Source organism: Vigna unguiculata, chromosome 11 (assembly GCF_004118075.2).
Source record: "Vigna unguiculata cultivar IT97K-499-35 chromosome 11, ASM411807v1, whole genome shotgun sequence".
Lineage (NCBI taxonomy): Eukaryota > Viridiplantae > Streptophyta > Magnoliopsida > Fabales > Fabaceae > Vigna > Vigna unguiculata.
In genome coordinates this window covers 40,716,752-40,737,501 of record NC_040289.1, presented here as the reverse complement: position 1 = coordinate 40,737,501, position 20,750 = coordinate 40,716,752, and the positions used below count along the sequence as shown (strand labels likewise).

The 20,750-nt window shown below is 34.8% G+C and overlaps 1 protein-coding gene and 2 long non-coding RNA genes across 5 annotated transcripts; 2 read left to right on the top strand and 1 right to left on the bottom strand.

The window, feature by feature from the left end:
- Nucleotides 1-458: 458 nt before the first annotated feature.
- On the top strand, nt 459-16,873 carry LOC114169774. 2 transcript variants are annotated; one of them, XR_003601002.1, is made up of 6 exons: nt 459-1,181; nt 1,428-1,488; nt 1,626-1,718; nt 2,184-2,496; nt 13,790-13,817; nt 16,767-16,873. It is a non-coding gene; the product is annotated as an uncharacterized LOC114169774 (long non-coding RNA). The 2 variants fall into 2 exon arrangements; XR_003601003.1 differs by lacking the exon at nt 13,790-13,817.
- LOC114169775 lies at nt 4,218-8,299 on the top strand. 2 transcript variants are annotated; one of them, XR_003601004.1, is made up of 3 exons: nt 4,218-5,480; nt 5,602-5,659; nt 5,818-8,299. It is a non-coding gene; the product is annotated as an uncharacterized LOC114169775 (long non-coding RNA). The 2 variants fall into 2 exon arrangements; XR_003601005.1 differs by having other exon boundaries at nt 4,218-5,510.
- Nucleotides 16,874-18,232: 1,359 nt separating the features above from the next.
- Nucleotides 18,233-19,068, bottom strand: LOC114169773 (putative disease resistance RPP13-like protein 2). The gene has a single exon (XM_028055071.1). It carries the CDS (start codon nt 18,861-18,863, stop codon nt 18,267-18,269), a length of 597 nt encoding a protein of 198 aa, XP_027910872.1. The 5' UTR covers nt 18,864-19,068; the 3' UTR covers nt 18,233-18,266.
- Nucleotides 19,069-20,750: the final 1,682 nt, after the last annotated feature.

Below are 20,750 nucleotides of genomic sequence, written 5' to 3'. Positions count from 1 at the left end.
TGTTCTAACAACTATTTTACATATCTTATTTTTTTTTAATATTGTTTTAACAACTATTTTACATATCATTATTTAATTTAAAATGAATATTTTTTCTTATAATTTGTACCAGTAATTTAAAATGAATATTTTTTCAAATGCCTTCTTTCTGTATTTGAATTTCCCACTTCCATGATTATTAATTTAACACTGTTGCTCAATAAAAACTAAAACAATTAAAAGAGAAATATGAAAGATACAAAATAAAAAATGGAACGTTTGTTCAAGAAAACAAAATTTTCAGAAAATAGCGTAAAAATCACTCATGAAAATTTTTGGCAATTTTGGTGATATCAATATTATGTTTTCCTTAAAAGAAAGAAAGACCGTTATACTCTTGAAAATTTTTGGCAATTTTGGTGATATCAATATTATGTTTTCCTTAAAAGAAAGAAAGACCGTTATATATGATGCTCCGTTCCATCTCCGAAGTTTGAAATAAAAGAGGAAGAGCGTGTTTTTGGCGCCTTGTAAATTAGCTCAGACTCCTTCTCTGCGGTTCTTGAATCCATTCTTTCACTCTCTTCCCATGGCTGCTCCATCCGAATCATCTCTCATTTCGAAGCTTCAGTCCTCCGATTCCTCCGCATCCACGCCCTAGTCTCCGATTACCTCCGTCCCCTAGCAGATCTCAAAGCGACAAAGAAATCCAAACCCGACCCAACCCTAATTCGCTCCCTCGCCAAACGCTTTCTTTCCTTCCTCAACTCTTCTCTATCCATCCTCCCCAAACGCCTCCCGGAGCTTTCCAAGTCCAACGACGCCGTTTTGCTACTCGAACTGCTCCGCGTTTACAGGCTCTGCCTCGATTGCTTGGACACCGTCGCTTTTCAGTTGGCTTCCAAGCCATTCTCCGTCGAATTCCAGAGACTTCGCTTCATGCACTGTCTCGAGTCCTGCGCACTCTTCGCCGAAGCCGACGTCGAGGGTTTGGGAGTTCTTGAGAGGCTTCGACAGCCGAAGAGGAAGGGCAAGCTTCTCCCTGAAATAGACAAGGGCGGCGGAGGCAGTAAAGACTTATGTTCGTTGATAGTTGACATTGCCGTGAGCCTCGTGAGGTGTGCATCAGCGGGTTTGGCTAAAGAAGATGGCGATTTCAAGAAGGTGCTTCAGTTGGTGGAGGAAGTAACCCCTTGGCTCAAGTACGTTCCACTGTTATTGTTTCCATTGCTGCCTATAATTTTTTTGCTCTGCTTCTTTGTGTGTGTGTGTTTTATAGTGTATATTTCTGTTGCTATAGTTTAACCTGTGAATACGTGGACTCTTAGTTTACTCTGACATGAGGAACTCTGGATTAAGCATGTCTTGTGTCTTTAATATCGATATTTGAGTAAAAGTATGGTATAATTTCTTGGCTTTCTTAATGATGGATTGCATGATGGAGACAGGATTCGGCATATAAGAAGTTTGGTAACGTAGATGGGTATAGCATATACAAGAAAGAACAAGGTTAGTTTACCTCCATTTTATTATTTATTTTCTGTTTTAGTAAGGAGAATGGGATGAGGCTATTGTTGCTTTGTCGTTTAGAAAAAAGTGACTAAGCTAAATCATTTTCAACCCTTTAATTCCATTGCCACCATCAGTCTATGGGAACTTACCGGCATGGTTCAAAACAGCCCTTCTCTTAGAGTTTCCATTCTACAGTCGTAATCTTCCACAAGAAGAAAACTGGTGAGGTACAATTTTAATTTCACTTGCATAATGTATTTGTGTATTTTTTGGATTTCACCAGCCTGAGTATTTTATATCATATGAATTAATATTCAAATTGTTTAATAATTTGATGATTCAAGATTGCTCTATGGATTAGAACAACGTATGCCCTAGATTATATTGTAGGCATAAATTAATTCATTAAGAATAATAAGGTGACTATGTTGGAAAGATAAGTCATCTAAATTATGAACGGGATTCAGTCATGTATATATATTATCAACATATGTGCAAAACTACATGTAATGTTAACACTATAAAAAAATGTCCTTGCACACATGAAACACTAAAAAACGTAATTTTCTCCATAAAAGATAATTATTTAGATGCAATAAAGGAATTATGGCAATAAAGCTGGCCACTGTTGTAATTATTGTATGAATTTACTTTTATTATTACATTTTATGCACTTTTTATTTATGGTGCAGATTGGTGGTCTGAATGCAATTTTATACTCTGAACATGATTTGTCCATCCCTGTTCGTGTGCTCCCACCCTCATTGGCATGACGTCTCATGGCTTCTTAGGGCAAAAAATTCTATCAATTACAGCGGCGGTGATTTATTATTGGTCTTATGTTGTTCTTATGTTTATTTGTTTCGAACCAATAATTGTCTAACCTTATATGAGTAATGTTGTTATGCTTAGGTGGTTGGTTATCGATAATGACCCCTAATGAAAGACTAGCGCATTTGTCCATTCTCAGTCTCCGTATATTGAGATGATTGACAATTTCCTTAGGTATCATGAGGTGTTGTGTGTTGTGCGTTGTGCGTCGTGTTTTGTGCGTTGTGAACATAGCCTATCATCTATGTTTTAGGGGTTAGGGTTTTCGATAATGGTGCCTAATACAAAAGTATATTACATCTATGTGTACATACTCAGTCTTTGTACATTGAGATGATTGACAATTTGCTTAGGGTTCATGGGGTATGGTGGTGTGTGTTTTTCTTTTTTGCGTTGTGTATTGTGTGTTATGTGTTATTAATTGTGTTGTGTGTTGTGTGCTTTGTCGTGTGTTGTGCGTTCTTTATTATTAGTTGTGTGTTGTCTACTTTGTTGTGTTATGTTATGTTTTGTGTGTTGTGCACAGAGCCTATGTGTCCATACTCAGTCTTTGTTCATTGAGATGATTGACAATTTGCTTAGGGTTCATGAGTTGTTGTGTTTGTGGTGTTATGGTGTGCGTTTTTCTATTTTACGTTGTGCATTGTGTGTTATGTGTTATTAGTTGTGTGCTCTGTGTTGTGTCCTTTGTCGTGTGTTGTGTGTTCTTTGTTATTAGTTCTGTGTTGTTTGCTTTGTTGAGTTGTGTTATGTTTTGTTGCGTTGTGGTGTGAGTTTTTCAGTTTTCAGTTTTGAGTTTTGGGTTGTGTTGTTTGTTATTACTTGTGTGTTATTAATTGTGTTGTGTGCTATGTGTTGTGTGTTTTGTGTTGTGTGCTTTGTCGTGTGTTGTGTGTTCTTTGTTATTAGGTTTGTTGTCTGCTTTGTTGAGTTGTGTTATGTTTTGTGTGTGTTATGTTTTATTGCGTTGTGGTGTGTGTTTTTCAGTTTTGAGTTTTGTGTTGTTTGTTATTACTTGTTGGTTATGTGTTGTGTTTTGCGTGTTGCGTGTTATTAGCTGTGTTGTGTGTTGTACATTGTGTTGTGTTGTCTGTTGGCTGAGGCGTGTCGCGTGTGTCGTCTGCTGTGTTTTTTTCGTTATGTCAACTTTTGTGTGTTATGCGCAAAGTGTATCATCTATGATTTATGAGTTATGGTTATTTAGGAGTTGGGGGATTTAGGAATTAGGAGGATTTATAGGTTAGGAGGATTTATGGTTTAGACATTTAGGAGTTAACGGGATTTAGCGGGTTAGGGCTTTCAATAATGGTGCCTAATACAAAAGTATAAGACATCTATGTGTACATACTCAGTCTTTGTACATTGAGATGATTGACAATTTGCTTAGGATTCATGGGGGTATGGTGGTGTGTGTTTTTCTTTTTTGCGATGTGTATTGTGTGTTATGTGTTATTAATTGTGTTGTGTATTGTGTATTGTGTGCCTTGTCGTGTGTTGTGCGTTCTTTATTATCAGTTGTGTGTTGTCTACTTTATTGTGTTATTGTTATGTTTTGTGTGTTGTGCACAGAGCCTATGTGTCCATTCTCAGTCTTTGTACATTAAGATGATTGACAATTTGCTTAGGGTTCATGAGTTGTTGTGTTTGTGGTGCTATGATGTGCGTTTTTCTATTTTACATTGTGTATTGTGTGTTATGTGTTATTAGTTGTGTGTTTTGTGTTGTGTTTTGTGTGCTTTGTTGTCTGTTGTGTGTTCTTTGTTATTAGTTCTATGTTGTTTGCTTTGTTGAGTTGTGTTATGTTTTGTGTGTCTTATGTTTTGTTTCGTTGTGGTGTGTGTTTTTCAGCTTTAAGTTTTGGGTTATGTGTTGTTTGTTATTAGTTGTGTATTGTGTGTTGTGTTTTGCGTGTTGTGTGTTGTTTGTTCTATGTTGTGTGTTGTGTTGTCTGTTGGTTGCAGGCTGACACATGCTGCGTGTGTCGTCTGCTGTGTTTATTTCGTTGTTTCAACTTTTGTGTGTTATGCGTAGAGCGTATCATCTGTGATTTATGAGTTATGGTTATTTAAGGGTTGGGGCATTTAGGTATTAGAAGGATTTATAAGTTAGGAAGATTTATGGTTTAGAAATTTAGGAGTTAAGGGTATTTAGGGGGTTACGACTTTCAATAATGGTGCCTAATACAAAAGTATAGGACATCTATGTGTACATACTCAATCTTTGTACATTGAGATGATTGACAATTTGCTTATGGTTCATGGGGTGTGGTGGTGTGTGTTTTTCTTTTTTGCGTTGTGTATTATGTGTTATGTGTTATTAATTGTGTTATGTGTTGTGTGGTTTGTCGTGTGTTGGACGTTCTTTATTATTAGTTCTTTATTATTAGTTGTGTGTTGTCTACTTTGTTGTGTTATGTTATGTTTTGTGTGTTGTGCACAGAGCCTATAATGTATGATATATGGGTTAGGTGTTAGGGGTTACGGGTTAGTAGTTAGGCGTTATAGGTTTTCATTGTCATGTTTGTATTACTTTTGTTATTTCCGGCATTTACTCGAAATAATTGTGGTTTTAAACTTAGACTAGGTAATTCTGCTATTTATATTGATTTAGGCTTTATTGACGTAAAATGTTAAATATTATAGGTTCTTAAGATACATTATCTTTTAATTGTTCGAGTATTATGTACAAGCAGAATTATATCATTTTTGCTTTACTGGAGTAGAAGGTCTAGTTTTACGAGTTTGTAAGGTAAATTATTTTTTTCTTATGTGAGAACTATGTAGTTTTTGTCATGAATTATCATTCTTATTTATTTGTATATTTCTTTGTCTTACAAAAACTGTAGTTTGAGATGTAGTTTCACTTGTTATCAACATCGTGTTGAATTTGAAATTGCGTTTAGTTGCAGATTCGAGATGGGGAGGACTTCAATTCAAGAAACAAAAGTTGAATTTTCAATAATAAGATGTTTAATTCATCTTTTGATCCAACTTTTTTTGTCCTTTGTTCAATATTATGATTTTTTTTTTTGTGAACTCTTTCTCTAGGCATTATTCTAGCTAACAAAACATGAACAATTGTTTGTGATTAGCATTTTTCAAGGATGTGGTGTTCGAGGATTTGTAGATTTTCTGAATAGTGGTCGAAGGAAAGGAATTGTAAGATCTAGAATTACATGTTGACTTAGGGTATTATTTTCTTACTATAAATTGTAATTTGAGATGTAGTTTCGTTTGTTGTTCTTATCAAAGTTTTGTTGAATTTTGAAATTGCATTCAGTTGGAGAAAGGGAGGATTTGTAGATCCAAGCAATGGAAGTTGGATTTTCAATAATAAGGTGTTTCATACAACTTTTGATCCAAAATTTTGTGTACTTTGTTAAAGATTATGATTTTTATTTTCGAACTCTTTCTCTAGGCATTATTAAACATGAAATTACATGCTGACTTAAGTTATTATGATCTTACTACATTTTTCGTTTCTTCATTTTAATAGGTGATTGAACCATCTTGCAATATATTTGAAGAAGATCTTTGCAAAAAAGTTTTCACACTTCAAGTTAGAATGGTGAAAGATGAATTCATGGACTCTGAACTTCCTTGGATTCTGCATTTTGTTTTCTAATTCCTGAGACAGGAAATTTTGGTCTTTATTGTGAGTTTACTTTATTTTCATCGTGGAATTGTTCCAGTTCATTATTGCTGAGAATTAAGTGAATTGAGAAGGTCAGTGAAGAATAAGATACTTGTAGAAGTGGGAATTGTAACCTAGTGTTTGGCTCCACCATTGAATGTTAATAATCAATAATTTACTAATCTCTTGGTCGAAGATCATTCTTAAGGTATTATCTTACATTCAATTACCTATTTCTTGTAATATTATCACTTATATATGTTGTATTTGTCCTTTATGATAAAATTTCTTTATCATTTCATTATTTTTTATGTGGTGTAGCTTGCTGGCTTGAATTCAACACTACAAGGAAAACGTTGAATTTCTGTACTTGTTTCCTGTGTTTCCACCATCATTAATACCATGTTTGTATTGCTTTTGCTATTGCAGGCATTAAGTCGAAGCAGTGATGGTTCTCAACCTCTACTTAGTAATTATTCTATTTCTATCCATTTCTAACCATTGAATGTTAATAATCAATATTTTACTAATCTTTTGGTTGAAGATCATTCTTAAGGTATTATGTTACATTCAATTACCTATTTCTTGTAATATTATCAGTTGTATATGTTGTATTTGTCCTTTATGATAAGATTTCTTTATCATTTCATTATTTTTTATGTGGTGTAGCTTGGTGGCTTGAATTCAACACTACTAGGCAAACATTGACTTTCTGTACTTGTTTCCTGTGTTTCCACCATCATTAATACCATGTTTGTAATTCTTTTGCTATTGCAGGCATTGAGTCGAAGCAGTTATAGTTCTCAACCTCTACTTAGTAATTATTCTATTTTTGTCCATTTCTCACCATTGAATGTTAATAATCTATATTTTACTAATCTTTTGGTTGAAGATCATTCTTAAGGTATTATGTTACATTCAATTACCTATTTCTTGTAATATTATTAGTCATATATGTTGTATTTGTGCTTTATGATAAGATTTCTTTATCATTTCATATTTTTTATGTAGTGTAGCTTGGTGGCTTGAATTCAACACTACAAGGCCAACATTGACTTTCTGTACTTGTTTCCTGTGTTTCCACCATCATTAATACCATGTTTGTAATTCTTTTGCTATTGCAGGCATTGAGTCGAAGCAGTTATAGTTCTCAACCTCTACTTAGTAATTATTCTGTTTTTGTCCATTTCTCACCATTGAATGTTAATAATCAATATTTTACTAATCTTTTGGTTGAAGATCATTCTTAAGGTATTATGTTACATTCAATTACCTATTTATTGTATTATTATCAGTCGTATATTTTGTATTTGTCCTTTATGATAAGATTTCTTTATCATTTCATTATTTTTTATGTGGTGTAGCTTGGTGACTTGAATTCAACACTGCAAGGCAAACATTGACTTTCTGTACTTGTTTCCTGTGTTTCCACCATCATTAATACCATGTTTGTAATTCTTTTGCTATTGCAGGCATTGAGTCGAAGCAATTATGGATCTCAACCTCTACTTAGTAATTATTCTATTTTTATCCTTTTCTCACAATTGAATGTTAATAATAAATATTTTACTAATCTTTTGGTTGAAGATCATTCTTAAGGTATTATGTTACATTCAATTACCTATTTCTTGTAATATTATCAGTCATATATGTTGTATTTGTCCTTTATGATAGAGATTTCTTTATCATTTCATTATTTTTTATGTGGTGTAGCTTGGTAGCTTGAATTCAACACTACAAGGCAAACGTCGACTTTCTGTACTTGTTTCCTGTGTTTCCACCATAACCATTGCCATGTTTGTATTGCTTTTGTTATTGCAGCCATTGAGTCGAAGCAGTTATGGTTCTCAACCTCTACTTAGTAATTATTCTATTTTTGTCCATTTCTCACCATTGAATGTTAATAATCAATATTTTACTAATCTTTTGGTTGAAGATCATTCTTAAGGTATTATGTTACATTCAATTACCTATTTCTTGTAATATTATTAGTCATATATGTTGTATTTGTGCTTTATGATAAGATTTCTTTATCATTTCATTATTTTTTATGTAGTGTAGCTTGGTGGCTTGAATTCAACACTACAAGGCCAACATTGACTTTCTGTATTTGTTTCCTGTGTTTCCACCATCGTTAATACCATGTTTGTAATTCTTTTGCTATTGCAGGCATTGAGTCGAAGCAGTTATGGTTCTCAACCTCTACTTAGTAATTATTCTATTTCTATCCATTTCTCACCATTGAATGTTAATAAATAATATTTTACTGATCTTTTGGTTGAAGATCAATCTTAAGGTATTATGTTACATTCAATTACCTATTTATTGTATTATTATCAGTCGTATATTTTGTATTTGTCCTTTATGATAAGATTTCTTTATCATGTCATTATTTTTTATGTGATGTAGCTTTGTGGCTTGAATTCAACACTACGGCTTGAATTGAACATAACAAGGTAAATGTCGACTTTCTGTACTTATTTCTTGTGTTTCCACCATAATTATTGTCATGTTTGTATTGCTTTTGTTATTGCAGCCATTGAGTCGAAGCAATTATGGTTCTCAACCTCTAATTAGTAATTATTCTATTTTTGTCCATTTCTCACCATTGAATGTTAATAATCAATATTTTACTAATCTTTTGGTTGAAGATCATTCTTAAGGTATTATGTTACATTCAATTACCTATTTATTGGAATATTATCAGTCGTATATGTTGTATTTGTCCTTTATGATAAGATTTCTTTATCATTTCATTATTTTTTATGTGGTGTAGCTTGGTGGCTTGAATTCAACACTACGGCTTGAATTCAACACTACAAGGTAAACGTCGACTTTCTGTAATTATTTCCTGTGTTTCCACCATAATTATTGTCATTTTTGTAATTCTTTTGTTATTGAAGCCATTGAGTCGAAGCAATTATGGTTCTCAACCTCTACTTAGTAATTATTCTATATTTGTCCATTTCTCACCATTGAATGTTAATAATCAATATTTTACTAATCTTTTGGTTGAAGATCATTCTTAAGGTATTATGTTACATTCAATTACCTATTTCTTGTAATATTATCAGTCATATATGTTGTATTTTTTCTTTATGATAGGATTTCTTTATCATTTCATTATTTTTTATGTGGTGTAGCTAGGTGGCTTGAATTCAACACTTCAAGGCAAACGTTGACTTTCTGTACTTGTTTCCTGTGTTTCCACCATCATTAATACCATGTTTGTAATTCTTTTGCTATTGCAGGCATTGAGTCGAAGCAGTTATAGTTCTCAACCTCTACTTAGTAATTATTCTGTTTTTGTCCATTTCTCACCATTGAATGTTAATAATCAATATTTTACTAATCTTTTGGTTGAAGATCATTCTTAAGGTATTATGTTACATTCAATTACCTATTTCTTGTAATATTTTCAGTCGTATATGTTATATTTGTCCTTTATGATAGTGTTTTCTTTATCATTTCATTATTTTTTATGTGGTGTAGCTTGGTGGCTTGAATTCAACACTACAAGGCAAACGTCGACTTTCAGTGCTTTTTTCTTGTGTTTCCAGCATAACTATTGCCATGTTTGTAATTCTTTTGCTATTGCAGGCATTGAGTCGAAGCAATTATGGTTCTCAACCTCTACTTAGTAATTATTCTATTTCTATCTATTTTGACTTTACTGAAGTACAAGGTCAAGTATTATAAGCTCCTAAGGTAAATATTTTTTAAAGTATTCGACTATTCTGTAAAATTTATCATGCACCACTAATCTTAACTATTTTAATCTTTCATTGTTTAAGAAAAATTGAAATAAATTTTTAGTTCTTAGTTGAAAGATATGATTTTTTTTATTGATTGGATTTATTCTCTAAACATTATCCAATGGTTGATTTTTTGTCGTATGTGATGTTTGAGGATTTGTGAGATATCTTTTGAACTATTGTCAAAGGAAAGCAATTTTAAGTTTCCTTTAAATATAATTAGTTGTATATGTTATTTATGATGGAACTTTCTTTCTCATATCGTTGTTTTTTTATTTAAGGTGTAGATTGGTGGCCTGAATGCATATTATACGTTGAACGGGGTATTTCCAACGTTATTTTTTCATGTGCACCCACCCTTATTGGCATTGATGTCTCATGGCTCCCCAGAGCAAACAATTTCTTCAATTGCAGCAATGAATGATTAGTCATCTATTGTTATTTTCATGTCAATTTGTTTCAAGTTAATAATTGTCTGACCTTATACGAGTAATGTTATGCTTAGGTGGTTGGCTTACGATAAAGAAGCCTAATATAAAAGTATTGGGGATCTGTCCATGCTTAGTCTTTATACGTTGAGATAACTGACAATTTGGTTATGGTTCATGGGGTGTGTGCTTGGGGTGTTATGGTGTGCGATTTTGTGTTTTGAGTTGTGTGTCGTGTGTTATTAGTTGTGTGTTGTGTTGAGTGTTATTACTTGTGTGTTGATTGTTATTTGTTATTAGTTGTGTTCTGATGTGTTGTGTTGTTGTGCTGTTGTGTGCTGATGTTAAGGGTTTGGCGATTGGGGGGTAGGGGTTGGGGGTTAGGGGTTAGGGTTTTCGATAATGGCGCCTAATACAAAAGTATATGACATCTATATGTCCATACTTATTCTTTTTACATTTAGATGATTGACAATTTGCTTATGGTTCATGGGATGTTGTGGTGTGTATTTTTGTGTTTTGAGTTATGTGTCGTGTGTTGTGTATTATTATCTATGTGTCATTAGTCGTTTGTTGTGTCCTTTGTAGCAGTGAATGATTAGTCATCTAATGTTATTCTCATGTCAATTTGTTTCAAATTGATAATTGTCTGACCTTATACGAGTAATGTTATGCTTAGGTGGTTGACTTTCGTTTAAAAAGCCTAATATTAAACTATTGGGCATTTGTCCATACTCAGTCTTTATACGTTGAGATGACTGACAATTTGCTTAGGGTTCATGTGGTGTGTAATTTTGTGTTTTGAGTTGTGTGTCGTGTGTTATTAGTTGTGTATTGTGCATTGTGCGTTGGGCGTTGGCTGTTGTGCGTTGTGTGTTATGTTGTTGTTGTGCTGTTGTGCTGCTTTCTTGTTGTGCTGCTTGTTGATGTGTGTTGTTTTGTGATATTGTGTTGTTATGCTGTTGTGCTGTGTTTTGTTTGTTGTCTATATGGCAAAAGTATATGGCATCTATATGTCCATACTTATTCTTTTTACATTGAGATTGTTGACAATTTGCTTATGCTTCATGGGATGTTGTGGTGTGTATTTCTGTGTTTTTAGTTGTGTCGTGTGTCGTGTATTATTATCTGTGTTATTAGTTGTTTGTTGTGTCCTTTGTAGGAGTGAATGATTAATTATCTAATGTTGTTCTCATGTCAATTTGTTTCAAATTAATAATTGTCTGACCTTATACGAGTAATGTTATGCTTAGGTGATTGACTTTCAATTAAGAAGCCTAATATAAAAGTATTGGGCATCTTTCCATACTCAGTCTTTATATATTGAGATGACCGATAATTTGCTTAGGGTTCATGGGGTGTGTGCTTTGAGTGTTATGGTGTGTGATTTTGTGTTTTGAGTTGTGTCATGTGTTATTAGGTGTGTTGTGTGTTGTGTGTTGTGCTTTTGTGTGCTGATATGTGCTGTTGTGTTCTGATGTGCTGTTGTGCTGCTCTCATGTTGTGCTGCTTGCTGTTGTGTGCTCTGTGTTGTTTTGTTGTTGTGCTGTGTTTTGTTTGTCGACTACAGACTGACGCGTGTATCATCCGTGTCATATATGATTAAAGAGTTATGGTTGTAGTGGTTAGGAATTAGGGGATGTAGGGGTTAGGGAGATGTAAGGGTTAGGGGGATTTAGGGGTTGGGGTTGCGAGAATTTAGGGGTTAAGAGGTGGGGAGAGGGGGATTTAGGGGTGGTGGTTGGGGGTTTTGGGGGTGGGGAGTGGTGGGGGTTGGGGGGATTTAGGGGTTAGAGGGTGGGGGGTTAGGGGGATTTAAGGGTTGAACAGTTGTGGGGGTTTGGGGGGAGGGGGTGTTACGGGTAAGGGTGATTTAAGTGTTAGGGTTTTTGATAATGACGCCTAATACAAAAGTATAGGGCATCTATTTGTCCATACTTATTCTTTTTACATTGAGATGATTGACAATTTGCTTATGGTTCATAGGGTGTTATGGTGTGTATTTTTGTGTTTTGAGTTGTGTGTCGTGTGTTGTGTATTATTAGCTATGTTTTATTAATTGTTTGTTGTGTCCTTTGTTTTGTTGTGTGCGTTGTATCATGTTTTAGGGGTCAAGACTTTGGATAATGGCAACTAGTACAAGAGTGTAGGGCTTCTATTTGTCCATGTCTTTGTACGTTGAGATCAGTGTTATCAATATCGGATAACAGAAAATATTGGCAAGCCAAAAATCCGTTATAAAGTTATAACGGAAATCATATCGGGTTATAGCGGAAAGTATAATTTTTGAAAAAATAATTATAGAGAAAGAAGAGAAGTAGTGGGCCTGACCCAAATTAAACCTCCGTAAAACTGATGTAGAGTAAAACGCATAGAAGAATGAAATTAGGGTTTATGTGTGCCAGCCGCTGCCTATCTCATCTCCCACACTACTCATCTCTTCTCAGACACGATAGCTGCAGTATCTCTTCCACTTTGCTACTGCTTATCTCTTTCTTCAGTTCTCTTTTTTCCCCATTACCGTTTCGCCACCGTCAGCCGCCATGCGAAAAGCGGCCGCCACGAGCCGCCACAGAAAACCCGCTTCGCCTCCGTCATGTTGTGGCGGTAGGTCGGGAAACCGCAACTGATTTCCGCCATGGTGCCGCCATGGCCGAAATTTGATAACATAGGTTGAGATTATCGACAATTTCCTCAGATACACGAAGTGTTGTGCTTAGGGTGTTGTGGAATGTGTTTTTTAGTTTTTAGTTGTGTGTTGTGTTGTGGTATGTTGTTTCCTTAATTTGTTGTATTTGAATGGTTTTATTTTTCTTTACTTTCATATTTTACTTTCTTAATTTGCATGAATGTTGTTATACGTGACCTCCCTTCAGAGTGAATTTTTGTGGTTAATTTTTGGAACACCGACGGTCACAGGTTCAAGAGTAGGATTTTGTATAGTTAGGTGTGTTGTTCCACTTCGTGCTGCAGTTAGGGTTAAATTAGATTTGATCGATGATGTCGCTGGTTCTAAAAGCAATTTTTTGAACCTAAAAGTGTTCTCAATTTAGATTTAGATTTAGTTTGTTGTTTTAGTTTTATTAACATATTTAGCACGTCTCCTTTTTATTAACTTTTCACTGACTTTCTACAATTTACTAACTAAACTAATACTTCACTTTTGTTTGATTTGGTTTTAAGTTTGATCATACAGGAGTTATAGGTTGATTCACGTAACTAATAGCAATGCAGTCCAATTTTTGAAGACGATCCTTGTAGAGTTACATTATGGTTCTATTTTCCTTTTTATTGAGATTTCCTATTTGCATATATGATGTTGTGATTTCCATTGTATTTTGAGTAGGTAATCCTGGTTTTACGTTCATTTTTTATGTTTTAAACTTGCTAGACAGTTTGCTTAGTATTTCTTTTGTTGTTTAAAGTGCAGTTTTCATTTCTTACTCAAATGTAGTATGTTACTTGCAGATTTGTTGTCAGATTCTATTATTTTGTTGTTGTTTGTGGATATCTAACCTTGGTTTTAACTTTCTTTTGTTGTTACTTGCAGATTCTTATTATTTTTTGTTGATTTATGTATAGCTTAGAGTTGTCCTGCTTTAACTTTCTTCATTGTTCTGTTTTACTCATTGTTTTTTATTTGTGGTGTAGCTTGGTGTCTTAAATTCAACATTACAAGGTTAGTGATTAGTGGTTTTATATTGTTTTTATGATTGTTTCTTTTGAACCAATAATTATTTAACTTTGTTGGAGTAATGTTGTTTTATCTTTAAGTAATCTTATTTATTTGTTTCTTTATTTTTTTTACTTAAACCTTTTTTTAACCATATTTTGATTTTTTGTTTCAACTTGAATTACTAACATGTTGATCTTTCGTTTTAAGTCTATTTTTGACTTTCTTTTGTAGGTTTTAAGGTGAGTTTTAGTCTGTATTGATGATTTGAGTTCAGGTTTTAGATTTTGAACTCCTTGTGTTGTTTCGAAACTTGTTACAGTATGTTTGAGCCTTATTCTTGCTACCTAAGCTGATTTTACACATGGGCATAATGTTACGTTGCCAACTTTCAAAGTTTGGGTATTTCAAACTTTTTGATGCAATCATTCATTGTTAAGTATAGTAAATTTTTCATGATAACTTCAATTCTAGATCAGTATGACATTTTTTACCTTGTGAGACTTGAGCCATATTGTTTCCTTAATGTGTGTGATGCGCTATGATTTCTAGTTTTTGGCAGAACTTGAATTAACTCTAGTTGACATAGCTTGTTTTCAATTGCAACTCTTGAGATGATATTAGGCCATTGTTGTTTCTTTAGCCACTTGACCAAATAAAGCCTACCTTGAATCATTTACCATTGAACCCAATTTTTGAGCCTGTTTTGACCTATTTTTGTGACTGACCTGCTCATTTCAAGCCCTTAGACCAGAAAAACTCTATGTACCTTGCTATTGAGCTGTGAAGGGGGCTTTGGAACTGTTTTGGGAGATTTTGGTAAAATTCAAGTGTGTGGTGCAAGTTGTTATAACATTGAGATTGTAACACCCCATTTAATTTATAAAGTTAATTAAAGGAAATGTCACACAGTATAATATAAGAAGCAAAATCAACGGAGTATAATGTCACTCCTACAGACATCCCAAGTACTTAAAGGACGATAATAGAGTCACACCACGATGCCATATACAAAGAAATATAAGAGAGTGATAATAAATAAATTCCAAGAGAAGACAATAGATGGGCCTTAGCCCTAAATGGAAAGCCCAAAACAGAAGCCAGTCCAGAGGCTAAGCAGGGGAACCATCATGTACCCCAAATCAGTTGGGCCTAGGGCTGGCCCAAAGGGAAACTAGACCCTAAGTCTGCCCTAACACATTCATTCTACTCACTTTCAGAAACAACCCTTCTTCCTTAGAGCTACAGTCGTCTCTCTCTGCTAGGGTTTGGTGCGTCAAACAAGTTCGAACTCAGTTCATTTTTTCTACCTCCTTAATTCGTTCCTTGAGCTGCCTTGCCCCACTGTCTAGAGTCGAGGTCCTATTCTAGCCATTTCTAGGTAAGGGAAACTAGGGATCTTTTGTTTAAATCCGATTCTTGCCCATTTGTCACTGTTTTCATGATTGTATGGTTGTTGTGCTACTGTAAAATGTTGAATGGACGTGTATTATTGTTTGGGGGGTATGATTGTATGGCTGCTGTAGGAAGAACAGTGGCGAGACCTGACGTTCTTGCCCAAACGACCCAGTCTCGCCAAGGCGAGACTTGCAGAAACAGGTCTGAGCTCGCGCTCGATCTCTCGCTCAAGCAGAGAGCTCTCATTTTGAGTGAGACACCATCTCGCTCAGGCGAGAGAGGCTCGCCTAAGCGAGGACGCGTGGGGGCTTGAGGCACATTGTTGCATGTGTAGCCCTGGCAAGCAATACATGTCCATTCAACATTTTACAGTAGCACAACAACCATACAATCATGAAAACAATGGCAAATGAGCAAGAATCAGATTTAAACAAAAGATCCCTAGCTTCCCTTACCTGGAAATGGCTAGAATAGGACCTCGACTCTAAACAGTGGGGCAAGGCAACTCAAGGAACGACTTAAGGAGTTGGAAAAATTAAAGGATTATTAGGGATATAAGTTACCCAGAGTAACAGTAGCAGGAAAAATGCCAGCACGGGATGAGGGAACAACTTACGTGGAAAAAATGAACTGAGTTCGAACTTGATTGACGTACCAAACCCTAGCTGAGAGAGAGACGGCTGCGACTCTAAGGAAGAGGGGTTGTTTATGAAATTGAGTAGAATGAGTGTGTTAGGGTAGACTTAGGGTCTGGTTTCCCTTTGGGCCAGCCCTTGACCCAACTGATTTTGGGTAGCCCTTTAAAATAAGGGCAGCAATGTAAGTGGGCCTTACAGAAATCATTTTGTAATGTGCTGAAAAGTTTGAAAGTAGCTTGAGAAAGAAAAAAGAGAAAAATAAATTGTTTGATTGTACCTGAAAAGAGAGAAAAAATAGAGAATGAGAAGGGAAAAAATGAAAGTAAGAGAGTGATGTCTGAATCTGTGTGATGTCTTGAGGAGCATGACCTTACACTTGATTTTTTCAAATTTCTCCCCATTGTTCCTTCACTTCTCTTTAGTGTTTAGCCTTGAATCTTTTTCCATATCTTACCCTTTACCTTGGCCACATTACAAGCTGAAAATAAGTCCTATTGATCTGGAGTTGTATTGATGATGAGTAGTGTGTTAGAGGCTCTTCAAGCCTATGCTAGAACTAATTCGTGACGTCCTTTGCTGAGAGATAACACTAGCCTGAAACACATGAGAGGATGAGTTATACACTGACTGTGAGGTTGTTTGTGTTGATTTATAAACTGATGTTTGAATGAATACTTCTTGCTTGATATGTTTGACTTGTATTCAACATGTTTGGAGTTTTAAAGCTTTGATTGGTTCTTTTTTCTGGTGCATAACAGTAGCAGCTGGGTAGTGAGATAAGGATTCAATCCAAATCTGTAAATTGCTTCATAGTTTTTGTTTTCATTTGTGTTTGTCCAGGAGTGCAGAGGTTCTTTGAAATTTAAGCTGTCATTGTTTTGGTTATTAGTTGGTAATTCTATGTTATCTTGTTGCATAGTGGGGTTGATCGGTTCAAGAGACCGTTTGCACATCTTGAGGAGCATTATGGGAACAGTGAACGAAGCACTCCATTGCATTGCAGAGACAACATGTCTCCTTACCTAGGCAAGTCTTGGTTAAACATTTGGTTCAAATTTGTCCAACATGTCCAAATACTGGATTACCAACTTACACATTAAACAGTATTTGTCTTGTTTTTTTGTTTTTTGGAGATTTGGTTGATTTCATATTTGTTATTACTCATGGATTTTAATCTTATGTCCAGTTTATTAGTGTCTTTTCTTAGATGAGATTGGTAGACAAGTCTGTGAACCTTTTCTATGGTACTGTGGGAGTTATATGCAATTTCACTTTATGCAAAGAGAGAGTTTGTACTCCCAAGGATGAAAGTAAACAACAGAACGATATTGAAAATGTTCCAGGATCTGATGCGACAGGTGCTCAAAATGGAACCTCCAGATCAAACTACAGTGCGCGTAGCTTGTTAAAAAGTGCTAGTATTAGTGCTTCCAAGTGTGTAGTTGTGAAACAAAATAAAGATCCAGAGGTACATTCTAACTCTATCTTTTCAAATGCTTTGCTTTATTAAGTGAGAAATTGTTAAATGATTTAAAAACATGAGATTCCAACCAATCTTCAGTATACTACACACATGTAAACACATTCTTCACTTTAGAATTGGAATCTCATGGTTTTGGACCTCATAATAGTTTCTTCCTAGTTAGATATTTTGAAATATATGGAATAATTGGTTGCAAATTGTGTCGTGAATAAAATATATTGATGTAATTGTGTATTTGTTTTGCATTAGCAAGAGGCAATCAAGGAGATAAATGATGAGACGATGGATGGAGTGACATGTTGCTGCCCTCCATGCTTGATTTTGATTTTGGTGTTGCTTCGTACCTTCTTCCATGCTCTGATTCTTTGAACAACGAGAGAGAGGTGGTGATGGTGGTTTGAAACACTGTTAGTGCTTCTATTGCCTTTATAATTTTATTTATAGGATGATTAGTTAAAGTTTTTGTCTTATATCTTCTATTGCACATTTTGAATAATATAGGCTTTTTTGTTCATTCGATATTACTTTTTAAAATACTTCATATTACTGCTTTATTTATGGGTAGTAGCAGTTTTTGTTTAGTGATGCTTAATACAGTCAGATTTTGATTTGGTGAGGAGGCAAACAAACTGTTATTGTCTTTTTCTGTTGTGGTTTCTACGTCCCTGAGCAGTCTGGATTGTTTGAAAAATGTTTATTTTCCACATTCATTCATTGCGTATTTGGAAGTTACTGATAGCAAGATCTGATGTGTTAAATTTGAGAAGGTTGGAGTTCAGAAAGTTACTGAATTATTACATTGAGCATTTATCTTCAGAACTGCTAATATTGATTTCTGCATTTGTTACCATATGGGTTATGTTTAGATCAGTTTTTCTTTGGGTGTATAAATTACTTTAAAGTTAAAGCTGAAAATAAGAGCTATGTTTATTTCTTTTAGGTTTTAAGAAGGCCAAGCAAAAGCTCCTTAACTCTGCACTCGTTTGACACATAAACCCACGCACGGTACTTGAAGTGTTGCTTCACCTGGGTGCTGTTATAGACCTTTCGGGCAAGGGTGGTCTTCCCCAATCCCCCCATGCCAATGATCGAGACAGCATTACGATCTGAACCACCTTCCAGGAGTCGAGTGATGACAACCTTGGAGTCTTGGACAAAGCCAACCACGTCATCTTCCTCCACATTTCTTTTTAGCTTCTGCACTGACTGCGCCCTTTCCTCCTCTTCCTCTTCTTCTGCTGCAGATTGATTTTTGGTTTCTTTGAAAGCATCATATTTGCTTTTGTTGTCGCGTATTTCGTTGAGAGTGGCTTTGATCTTGTCTATTTTTTCTGCTACGTCGCGGAGCAACCTTGCTTGGCCAAAGCCACGGAGCATCCTCCCGAGAATGGTTCTTGTCTTGTAAATGGAAACTTTGGCTACGAATGTGTCGATGACATCCTCAGCTAAGTGGGACACATCTCTGATTTGGTCCAACACTGTATGTTCCATTCCCTTCTTGCTCTTTGTGCTACTGAGCAGCTCTTTCATCATTTGCCGTAGAATGTTTACATTTATGACAGTACCACCGTGTTCAGTTTATTTCCTCTTATTAGATGTGATAGAATCATTAATATATTTAAGTCAAAGACTCAGTGTTGAATGAAAACGAAATTGCTTCAACAGCACATTCAAATATAGTGTGTATTTCACTGGGGCTTTACTTAGATACAAGAGGATCCAACCCCTTATTAATAACTTCGACAGATTCATTGTCGTCTATTTAATCCCGCCTGCATCATTATTTATACTCACATATATATTAAAACTACTTATTTAATATTTTATTGAAATTAATACTAAGAAAACCTTACAATATTTAAAAATATAAATATAACTAATTATTTAAATTTAAAAAGTCAAAATTAAGATATTATTAATATTTCATATGTTACATTTCTTTACTCTATATAAAATACTTCCATAAAATAAATAACCAGCTAATTGGTATAATAGATCTCAAATTTCTAAGTAAATATTTAAAATACCCCAATCATTCTCATCATCCCAAGGTGGATAACTCCCCGTAACAACTTGAACTTCATTGTTTATTTCCAAAATTTATAAGATGTGAGCCATTTGTTCTGAAGGAGGTTCCGTTATATGCAGTTTTCTCAATCCATTTAAAGAACAGAGTTCATTTCATTTACAACTGTGGATCATCAAACTTTGAAGCCTCCGCATTGAGCCATTGCCCAATTCCCACTTTCGAAGTGCCAAATGTTTCATTTCCAACACTTCCAGTTGTGGGAAGCCTCCATCGACACAATTGTTCAGAGGGATTGATAATATGTACTTTTCTCAAGTGACTCAAAGACCAGAGTTGATTTGGGAGATCATCTAACCAATCACAATAGTAGATGAGCAGTCTTTGAGCCTCGGCATTGCACCATTACCTAATTTCCACTTTCCAACTCTCAAATGTTCCATGTCAAACACTTCCAGTTCAAGTCAAAGGAATCCACAGAAATTACATCTCCCAAAAGTCTCAAAATTTTTAGTTTGGTGTGATTTCCCAAACACTTCATCCCCACATAAGTAATGCACTTAATCCTTGAGAAGGTTAACTCTGTAACGTTTGGAGGAAACGTGAGTGCATAGGTTAGAAGGTCCAAAGCATTCTCAATCTTCAACACAGTTAGACTATTTGAAACCTTCCAAAAGACATTTCCATTCCTTCTCGTGAACATAGCAACGTGGGCCGAAGAAGAACAGGGAACGAATACATGAATGGTCATTGTTGCTCGAAGAAATGTAGTGACTGATGTTACTGTGAATGGACAGTCGACGAGATTTTACTCTCTGATATGCAAAGATCTCGAAGAAGATCATGAACGTGACACACCTTCACACCTCCATTAGTCTTCACTTCAGCTACTTGGACCAAACTACGATCAATGAGCTCATATAAGTAGGTGATCCAAAACAAAGGTAACTACGCTCTCTGCCATTAGATACGGTGTTTGTGGTTGGTGATGGAAGAAGAGAAACAGGAATTTGCTAAGGCACCAGAAAAAAAGCAATGCAGTGTAGCTGCCAACCACATCCGAAAGAACATCCAATATATATTGCGAAAACTGGTTGCAATAAAGATTTTATATTTTTAAACTTGGGTTTATCTTAAGCTGCTGCTTGGATCAAATTGACTAAATATATATCCTCTTCACTAATATCATCGACAAATCAGATAGAACAATTTATTAATATACTAAATATGTTAATTAATATTTTGGTTACATAATAAGGTCAAATTAAATTCATTATAAGGTTTAATGAAAACTAAAGGGTATACTACATTGAAATTTGAAAATAATAAATTTTGTATAAAAAGTATTATGATATTTGATTAATATTTTTCTATGTAAAAGTATTAAATGAAGA